This window comes from Rhinolophus hipposideros (genome assembly GCF_964194185.1).
Source record: "Rhinolophus hipposideros genome assembly, chromosome: 5".
Classification (NCBI taxonomy): domain Eukaryota; kingdom Metazoa; phylum Chordata; class Mammalia; order Chiroptera; family Rhinolophidae; genus Rhinolophus; species Rhinolophus hipposideros.
Window position 1 is genome coordinate 40,948,988 of NC_138051.1, and position 10,170 is coordinate 40,959,157.

Here is a 10,170-nt window from a genome sequence, read left to right on the forward strand (position 1 = left end):
GAGACGGGTGACGGCTTTCCACACGCAGACCTCTGATTGGCGGTGCTTGGGTGGGTATATATACGCCGAGGCACCGGGCGCGGAGCACAGTTGGGCGTCCTTCGCTGCTGGGCTGTGGTCGCGATGTCTGTCCCGGTGACCTTGGTCCTTCTGGGACTGCTCTGTCTGTCTGGCCTGGACGCCGAACCTCGTGAGTGTGTCCTTCTCCCCTTCTCGCTTCCGCTAGCCCTTCTCCCGGCCCCAAACCCTCCTTGACACTCTAACTCTGTAACACTCCGGGTCCCCAAGTGCTCCTTCCTGGCCGGGGACTCGCCCCGGCTGGGGTCCGGTGGGAGTACAAGCGCAGGGCGCAAGCTTGTTTTCTTCTGTCTCCGGGAGCGAGGGGTTGGGGAGACCTGCGGCACGCCCGGGCCGGATGGGTCCGGGACAAAGTTTCCCAGTGTTGATAAGCTTTAGAGCGACCGGGGCTAGGGAGGGTTTCTCTTCCGCTCTTCCGCGGGACCTCTCGCCCCCGCCCAGCTGGAGGGGAAGGCGGAGAGTCGGGTCCCAAAGGCGCGCGGTTGGGGGGGTGTAAATAGGGGGAGACAGAAGTTTGGCACTTGGCGGAGGCACCTCGGGGTAAATCAGTCCGCGGCATCTCTGCTTGGCTCGGAAGCGGAGGGCTTCGGGCTCCCTCCTGGCGCCGGCCAAGTTCTCTTGCCACTCGGCACTTCCCCATAACTATGGGATGGAACCATTGAGCGAGATCAGCTCGGACGTTTGTTGAATGTTTTGAGGTGCTAAGAGCGCGTTCACATCATTAACTCGCTTGTTCCCATTACACGTCGCTTTTAATAATCAGAAGAACTACCTGTTTTTGAATACTCAGCGCGCCTTGGACTCTATGTGCTTTATGTCATTTAATTCTTAAATGCTACTACGATGTAAATGTGATGGTTATCAGCATCTCAGATGAGGAAACTGAGTCACCAAGAGTTTAAGTAACTTAATCACACAGGGAATAAATGGCAGACAATAGCTCCTGACCAAAGCATGATGCGGGGGTGTGCGCCCATGGGCTGTAATCCGAGCGTTTTGCAGAACTGCCACCTTCGGGTGTGGGATTGGAACTAGCTGGGTAGCTGTGGGCCCCGGTTGGCTTTTCTTTGCAGAGGGCTTCCTCTTTGGCTCCTTGCCTGGTTCTTTCCAAGATGAACTAAGCCTCTACTTTCAGTTTTGAAAAAGCCAAGGTTTATCAGTCAGAGAGGTGGTAAAACCAGTGATAAGGGTAATCAACGTGGTTACCCAGACTGGGGGACACCGTGGATATTGAGCTCGTTCCAAATACTCCGCAATATACTGAACCTTCTCATCTGTCCCCTCTTAAAAGCCTCTATGAAGCGTGTTTTTTTAATCATGAAAAAAGGTATTTGATTTACAAAATAAAGCATAATGTCTGTCATTACTATTATTCATATTTGCTGCTGACTATAGAAGCCTTTTGAAAAATAACAAGGTGACATTTTTAAAAAAACCTTAATCTGAAATTTTCCAAAGTAGTACAGGCTCTGCATAGACCATTTCTGGAAGATACGCAAGAAATGGGTACTGGTGATTGCCTCTGGAGGTCTATTTTCTGCTCAATCTCATATGTAGGTTTTGTTTGTTTCACTGCAGGCATACATTCATTTTTCAGGTAAATTTGAAAGCTTAAATAACTCTCCCAAAGTCACAGAGCCAATAAGTGGCTGAGTTCAGATTCAAATCCAGGCCTGTCTGATACTGGTCCTCTTCTGAGAAGAGATTTTCATGTTGTTTTTGCAAAACTCTATCTGGCTCTCTCAGAGAATTACAGTTTGGATGAACTTTGCTCTGACTCTTGTGACATTTATTATGTTCTAATAATTAGAAGCTCAAATGCAAAGAGCTTTCTCATTTAGTTTCACTTTTAACTTGATGAAAAAGAATCAGAGCTTTATGGAATCCCCAGTCCAGCTCTTGTGGACTTTCTGTATTTCCTGATGACTTTTCCTTTGATGATAGGATGTTTTAGATAGTACGTCTGGTCAGAGTGGCCTGGTACTCCTCCTTCCTACTTCTTCCTGGACATGGAGGAGCAGCTGCCGCGTAGTAATCATGTACCCTGAACGTATATGTATTTTAAAGTGAACGATACACATGTATTAGTATATTTAGTAGCAGTAACACTTCATTTGGGATGAAAAATACGGAGTTTATATTTTCTTTCTACATCCCCAGGAATGGTCTAGTCATGCATCCCATTTTGGAAACCACTGTTCCTGTAGCATTATGCAGTGTATTCCCAACCTGCCTAGTTATAGGAATCATTTGAGGGTGCTATTTAAAAATGCAAATTCCATTTTCATGCATTACTCTACTTGGTCATAATGGCAAGTATGTTCTCTTCCATTTGCCAGTTTCCTTAACTCTCTTAGGAATCTGAGCAAGGCGGTAATAATATCAGTCACTTACAGAACAATTGCTGGGTGCCAGGCACTGTACTAGATACTAAATATAGAGAAGTCAGATGGGTGTCAATCCAGGTAGGAACAGGAACCAAAAAGGAAAGGAGTAGTCCTAAGAAAAAACAAATTGACAGGGTTGAAACAGAGTACAGTAACATGCATTTTTTGATGTAGCTGCTATGGAGGGGGTGTGAAGTGAAAAATGACATTTGAAAGGTTGGGGCCAAATCATGTAGACTTTTGAGTGATGTGTTAAGGAATTTTATGGGTGCTGAGAAGCCATCAAAAGTTGCTGAGAGCCTCCACAGAAAGATTCTTAAAGATTCAGCACAATCTCCAATGACAGAAGATACTACTAGAAATCTGCTAGAAAAAGCCAAAAAGTCATATGTAGGGGAATTAATGTGGGTAAGATACTAAGTCATGGTTTATCCTTCAAAATGGAGGTAGCATTTTGGAAAAGTATAAGTTCATTTGGTCAGAGTAGAAATAGAATTGGGAAAAATGGATGATCAAATTTAAACACTTGGTGCCTAATAGCTTTAGACCAAGGTTGCCCCAACTGAAATACTCCGCAATTTTCTTTTGTCTTTCCCTAATGTTCCTCAGGTTCTCCAAGGGTTCAAGTTTACTCACGGCATCCAGCAGAGAACGGAAAGCCAAATTATCTAAATTGCTATGTGTCTGGGTTCCATCCACCCCAGATTGAAATTGATTTGCTGAAGAATGGCGAGAAGATGAAAGTGGAGCAGTCAGACCTGTCTTTCAGCAAGGACTGGTCTTTCTATCTTCTGGTGCATGCAAATTTCACTCCTAGTGCTGACGATGAGTACACCTGCCTTGTGAAGCACAGTACTCTCTCTCAGCCCAAGAGAGTTAAGTGGGGTAAGTTTTCAAGTTCCTCCTTAGCCTCTGACAGTATCTGAGTGTAACCACAGCATAGAGCTGCTTTGATATTTAAAAAGAAAATACACATACAGGCATAGTCGAAGAATGTCATTAAAGCTCTGATTAGTGGCACCTTGTGAGATACTTCAGCATAGCATGGTCCTGGAAATGGCAATTTTCCTGTGGCAAGAGCAAGGAGCAAGCAATAAGCCTTGCGCAAATCACGCACTCCCAGCGTTTCTTACCTGCTGGCTTCCTTGGGCTTTCCTGACCATCTCATGGATTCTAGGACCAAGGACAGAGTCTCAGGGAGGCACAGGCCTTTGTAAGTCCTGCTATCCTAGCGCCCTACAATCCTGGACTCCTCCAGCATTCTCTGGCGGGGTTGGGATCTGAGCCTAGTAGACAGGGTTGGGTCCTACTGGGTAGTTTTAAACAAAGTATTCGTGGTTGGGGATGGGTAGGCTATTCTGACAGCCTTGTTTATGACAGTTTTAGACATTTGTTAATATATAGTATTTAAAAAATAAAACTTACTGTTTTTCTTTTTCTTTCCCCATGTTCTTTTTCATAGATCAATACAACTAAACCAGTTATCACTGAGGTGAGTTTCTAACCTTAAGAAAATGCTTTTTGCTTCACTATCCAGGGGACTATTTCCAGACAGCTCTGATAGTATGATAACCCTCAGTATCTGGAGGACATTAATCAGGGTAGCATTTCAGCAGGCAGAGAAGACTTCTATGAGTTCACACACTCTCGTCTCCTGTGGAGTGGCATGAGGAAGACGTGTGGGCCAGTTGTAGCTCTGCCAGCATCACTGGCCCTCTAAATGAAGTCAGAGGAGCTGCCAGTGTGGTGTGACAGGATAGAGGCAGCTGGTTACCCACAACACCTGCACAGGTTTAATCTTTCTTCTGCCATTTCTACATTGGGCATCTCTGGGCCTTCAAAAATGAACCATTCTCTTCTTTTGCTTAGCAGTTGCTTTATTATTCAGTCAGAAGAGAGGCGTGACAGGGTTCTGCAGATGCCCCATTCCTTGGATCTCTTGTTGAGCCTTCATGTGTGGGCACTATGTTTGCCTTCTAGAGGCTCCCAGTCCAATAGAGGCGAGAAATAGAAACATTGTTATTATGCGATGTAAAGATACTGTAATAGATATATCTACAAGGAGTTCTGGAAGCATGAAAGAGGGAGGAATTGAACTTCTCTGTGTCTTTGGATGGAGTCCAGAGTAGAAAATCCAGCTCTTCAATGAAATTGTACTCCATAAGGTACCTTAGTACTGAAAACCTATTCAAATCTCCTGTTATATTCTAAGACAGGGAAAGTAATTTGAGAGAGCATCAGAGAAGTTGGGTGACCTGTTCAGAGTCATACAGTTACTAAATGGTAGAGCCAGGATCTACACTCTCATACCAGCATTCTTTCCTCTAAGGTTGTGAGAGAATCAATGGGATAAACTAATGGGATATGCTCTTGGTAACAGGTTTGGGAAACTGTCTGCAGCTACTTCTTTTATAAATGGTGATGTACATGGCAGAAGTTATGCAAGTTGGGTGGTGTAATCTGTAATTCATATAAAATAAGTATATTTGCTAACAGGACTTTTTTTTTCTTTTCAGATTTGAAGACTTTTCATTAGGGGAGGAGTAATTCCTAATTGTGTTTTCCTTCATCTTAATACTTACATGCTGTTATGCTTTGTGAATTCACATTGAGAAGTTATATTGATGTTTACACACATATCCTCTTTATAATTCTACTTTGGGATCTACATCGATGTAGCTGGGCAGGTAGCTGTTGGAGGTTGCTGGAAGTTTGGGTGGGGGAGGAGAGAATTCTCATGTTCAACAACATCTTAGTCAAACCTGAACTCTTCAGTCTTTTATGCACAAAATTGGATAATAAGATAGTTATGCATGTCTAGAGTTAACCTTCAGTTTTCATGCTTTGCTTAGAAATTTGGGGACATTTTTTGAAAAAATATTGTCAGCAGTCTGGAAATTTGTTGCGGATGAAAGAAAAGATAAATTCATATTTATCTCTTACATCTGTGGCATAAATTTTGGTATTTTTTGCTATACTAATTAAAATGATGGGAAACATCAATGTGTTCAGTTTCTTATATATCTCTCCCTCTCTTACCATTTTGTTTTCAAACAGGGAAACCATCTTCAAGTGTCACCTGAAAAAGAGTGTCAACCCCTGGTATATAGGGTTTGCCTCACGATGGAAGGGGCCTCAGTGATCTGCATTATATAGATGAGGAAATGGATCACAGAGAAGTTAAATGACTTAGCCAGGGCGACACACGGCTGTCTCCTGGAAGTCCAGGCTTCCATCTTTCACCTAGAGTTCTGTTTCCTAGGCTAAGACATGAGGAATGTGCAGACTCAAAAAATGAGCAAAAGTTTGTGGAGGAGTTCATATTTTAGCAAGCAGTATATATACTTCGAATGAAAAATACTAGATTTTTAAATTTCAAGACATAGTTTAGACATGATGACTAGCTTTGTGCATTTGTTTGACTACATTTGAGTTAGCTAGCGCTAGGTACTGACAAGATGAATAAAACAACACTGCTCTCAAATTGCTCAGTTAGTGGCGGGGCAGCCATGCATGTGAACAATTAAAATGTAGCCTGATAAAAGAATAGCATAGGTTTGCCCAAAGAACTAGGTGACAGGAAAATGTGTTCAAGGAACAACAACAAAATATTTAGATAGGTGTTAGGAGGCCATTTGCTTGAGCTGAGACTTGGTGGGTAGTGGTTCTGACTGGTAAGTGGGGTCTGGGGTTTTCAGGTAGAGGGGCAAAATTTGAGAAGTATAGAGATACGACAGGTGTGTGTAATTCCAAACAGCAGAGCAAGGGTACCTGGGGGAAGATTTGTAGGAACTTTGCTGAGAAGATAAAGGGGTACTTAGACCAGTAACTATCCACCCTGGATGCACATTAGAATTAACTGTGGAACTTAAAAATACCAACTCTGAAAAATAAAGTCTAGTAAAAACAAAGAACATCTTTCAATGCTCCAATCCCAATAAACTAAATCATGGTCTCTAAATACAGAGCCTAAACATCAGTATTATTATTTTTTTGAATTAAGACCTTATGTTTTTAGAGCAGTTTTAGGTTCACAGCAAAATTGAGGAAGGTACAGAGATTTCCCATGTATTCCCTACCCCCATTAACCATAGCCTCCCCCATTATCAACATCCTTTACCAGAGTGGTAAATTGGTTACAACTGATGGACCTACATTGACATCACCAAAGTCCAGAGTTCATACTACGGTTTACTCTTGGTGTGTTGCGTGTTCTATGGGTTTGGACAAATGTATCATGACATGTATCCATTATTATGGTGTCACATAGAGTATTTCACTGCCCTAAACCTCTCTGCCCCCAACCCCTGACAACCTCTGATCTTTGTACTGTCTACATAGTTTTACCTTATCCAGAATGTTATATAATTGAACTCATACAGTATGCAGCTTTTTCAGATTGGCCTTTTTCACTTTGTAGTATGCATTTATGGTTCCTCCATGTCTTTTCATGATTTCATAGCACATTTCTTTTTAGCGTTGAATAGTAAATATCCCATTGTCTGGGTGTACCACAGTCTGTTTATCCATTCACCTACTGAAGGACATAATGGTTGGTTCCAAATTTTTGCGGTTATAAAAAAAGCTGATACAAATATCATGTGCAGTTTTTTGCATGGACATAAGTTTTCACAGTTTTTTAAAAAACAATTTCTAGATCCAGAGTGTACCCACGGTTGAAACCCATGGAGTTAAATCATAAAGAACTTTCTGTTCCATGTCATTCAACAGAACTATTTTGTAAAAAGTTTGTTTTGCTAGCCGATGGTCCAATTAGAGCATTTCAGAAGAAGGGATCGATCAAAGATGAGCAACACTGGAGCTTAATTATGCTTATTAAATGTAATTGTGCAATGGAAATTAAACAAAACTCTCCATGTCAGTAATAATTAGATATTACATATTGACATAGAAGAATATTCATGCTATATTGCTGAAACAAAAAAGTAATTTCTAGAAAATATATATTGTAAGTCATTAAAAAGCCCAAACCAGATAAAGCACATGAATTATATATTTGTATTACGCACAAAAGCAGGTCTGGAAAGTCATGCCCTAAATTGTTGTTAGTGGTTACTCACAACTAGAGTAAATAAAGAAGAGGAAACTGACTAGTCTATTGGAAAATTAACTTGCTAAAAGCCATTTTGCTGAGTATCAGTTGGCATTTTCCTGAAACTCCATGTAAGTGTGTGGCGGGGAAGGATTTGGAGGTGGGATGGGAGTGGAGGAGTAGATGGTGAATCAGGACAGACTCAGACCCTAAGAAGAGGTGTTTCTTCCTGCTGTTCACCATGTTATGCCCTTCTAAACACTGGGGAATGAGCCAACTCACCTGACCAAATGGAAGGAGGCCAGAACCCACACTCTCCCAGGCACAGGATTAGTCTCACCCCGAGACTCTGTTGGTGAAAGGGCTGAAGGAAGCTATTTCTCAGCTTGAGGCAAATCAGTCTCTTAGAGAATTATTTAGCTAATTGATATATAAAACTTCTTTTAGAAAATTGATTGTAGAATTGTTTTTAAATTGTCCTCATCATCAAATAATGAAAATAAAGAAAAATATAAACCTCTGCAAACTCCTAGGATAGAGATTACCACCTTTTGAACCCCACTGAATTTTTTTCAATGTGTACCCATCACTCTCCATTTTATGTAATGGCTATTTTTAAAAATTTAGTCTTTATGAAATAGTTCTCCTTGTATTTCCTTATAATTCCCCTCTTAGGATAATTTAGAAAGGTCCAAGACACCAGAGAAGGACAGCTTATGATTTGATGCAGGTTCTATACCTGTAGGGGATGGCCTGAGAGGACCCCATACCTTAAATGATCAAAGCAAGGGATAGTGAGAAAAAGCTGTCAGGTGGGAACCTTGGCTTACAGCAACTCACCAAGGGAAAGGAGAAGAGAATGCATCTGGAAGAGAGTCCAAAGAAATACAGAAATGTGTGTTAGAATTCAGTAGTTTTAACTTGGAACTGCTTGGTTGACCCAAAGACCTACAAGGAAAACGTCAAGAGATGAGACTGTGACTTAACCTAGTGGTTTATATGTAATATTCCTCAAGAATGGAGCCCGGATCTTGGCAGCTGGGGCACTCATCCTGCTCATCCCCTCTTTCAGAGGCTCAGCATTTTCCTATCTCTGGCATTTTCCTATCTCTTTCCAAGCTGAGGTGCTACTTCTGATCCCGTTTTCACCTATTTTTAAACAAACTATATTAACGTTTTTACTTTGTTCCCCTCACCCTCTCTTAGCAGATAAATCGACAGGAAAAGGTCTAGAAATATACACAACAATGTTTGCTTAGGAACAGGGGCTGAGATAGTAGAAGAAAGATGAAAGCAGACTTTAAAAAACATTATTCTTCATACTTCTGTGTGATTTGAAGTATTACAACTTTCATTATTTGAATATATGTTCACTATGTTTTAGGAAGTTTATACAGGCAGAAAGGAAAAGAAAATTTATAATCCCACCACGCAGAGATGATCACTTATCAGTGTTCATTTTCCTGTGTTTAGTTTCTCAGCAGATTTTTATTTTTTATTCTGTTTTTAAAAATGGTTATTGTTATTATTTTGTTCATTTAAAAATCCTTTTAAATCCCTTTTCTCATTTTTTCACCATCCCTAATTAAAACATGGCATAAATGGAAATAATACAGAGAACTGGCAAATGTGGTCTTTTCTAGTTTTGTCAACAACCACTCTCCCAATATGTTTGGCCTGTTGTTTTTTACTCGTCTTTCTTATATTGTAAACTCTTGAGGTAAAACTCAAGGTCTTCCTTTAATAAAATAAATATTTTGTCTGTGATGTAGCCATTAAAGTTTTAGGAGCAATAATTTATCTTATCTCTCCTTGGACTTTAGGTTTTTAGAAAGAAAAAAAATTGAAGACTAACATTTGGGTCCTAGATACCTTGAATGAAATAAAGCACCTGTGAGTACCGTGCCTGGAAGCTTTATGCATTAAAAACTGGTCTGATACTTTGGAGAGCAATAAGAGGGACCGATAGGAAAAAAAAAAATTAGTAAATAGAATTAAAAATAATAATTTGAACACATATCAAGCACTGTGTACTAAATTCTGTACATCTTCTCTCATTAGTTGGATGCGCAGTTATTTGTCTTCTTTCGTCCTCCACAACACAGATATTTATCTCTGCCACACACAGGCCCAACTGAAGGCTTCCCTTCCCCCATGGGCCACTTCCTCTTTTTTACTGTTTTCACTTAGCAAAGAACAAAGAGGATTCTTGTTGACACACAACGTCACGGTGGTATTTGAAGTGGTTTTCTAGGTATCCGTAGCTGCCTGCAAGTGTGCATGCCATTTTCATCACCTGAAGAGTCAGTGAGTGTCACAGATCGAGTTCTTGGGGAAGCAGGTCCTGAGCCAAAGATTTGGATGCAAATGATTTCTTGAGAAAGGGCTTCCAGGAGAAGCCAAAAAGGGAATGGAGATGAAAGGTAGAGAATGGGAAGAAGCCCAGTGAGGGTGGATTTCAGAAGTCCCACCCTCGGCCTGTTCCCACAGGGAGCTCTAGAACAAACAACACATGTCAGTTTGTCTTGCCTTGAAACAAAGGAGCTGAGTTTTAGTACTCCACGTCATCCTGTTTTGGCAATTGGCTGCCCAGCAGTGTGAAGTGGGGTGAAACATAAAACTTCCAGGTATACTTCCAGCTTGCTCCAGTGC

The 10,170-nt window shown here is 41.1% G+C and overlaps 1 protein-coding gene across 2 annotated transcripts; it reads left to right on the plus strand.

The window, feature by feature from the left end:
* Window positions 1-8,014, plus strand: B2M (beta-2-microglobulin). Of its 2 annotated transcripts, XR_013993388.1 has the most exons (5): window positions 81-190; window positions 3,075-3,350; window positions 3,928-3,957; window positions 4,982-5,152; window positions 5,523-8,014. XR_013993388.1 is itself a non-coding variant. In XM_081049008.1 (4 exons), exons 1-3 carry the CDS (start codon window positions 124-126, stop codon window positions 3,939-3,941), a joined length of 357 nt encoding a protein of 118 aa, XP_080905134.1. In that variant the 5' UTR covers window positions 1-123; the 3' UTR covers window positions 3,942-3,957; window positions 4,982-5,468. The 2 variants fall into 2 exon arrangements, 1 of the variants encoding a protein (XP_080905134.1); XM_081049008.1 differs by lacking the exon at window positions 5,523-8,014 and having other exon boundaries at window positions 1-190; window positions 4,982-5,468.
* Window positions 8,015-10,170: the final 2,156 nt, after the last annotated feature.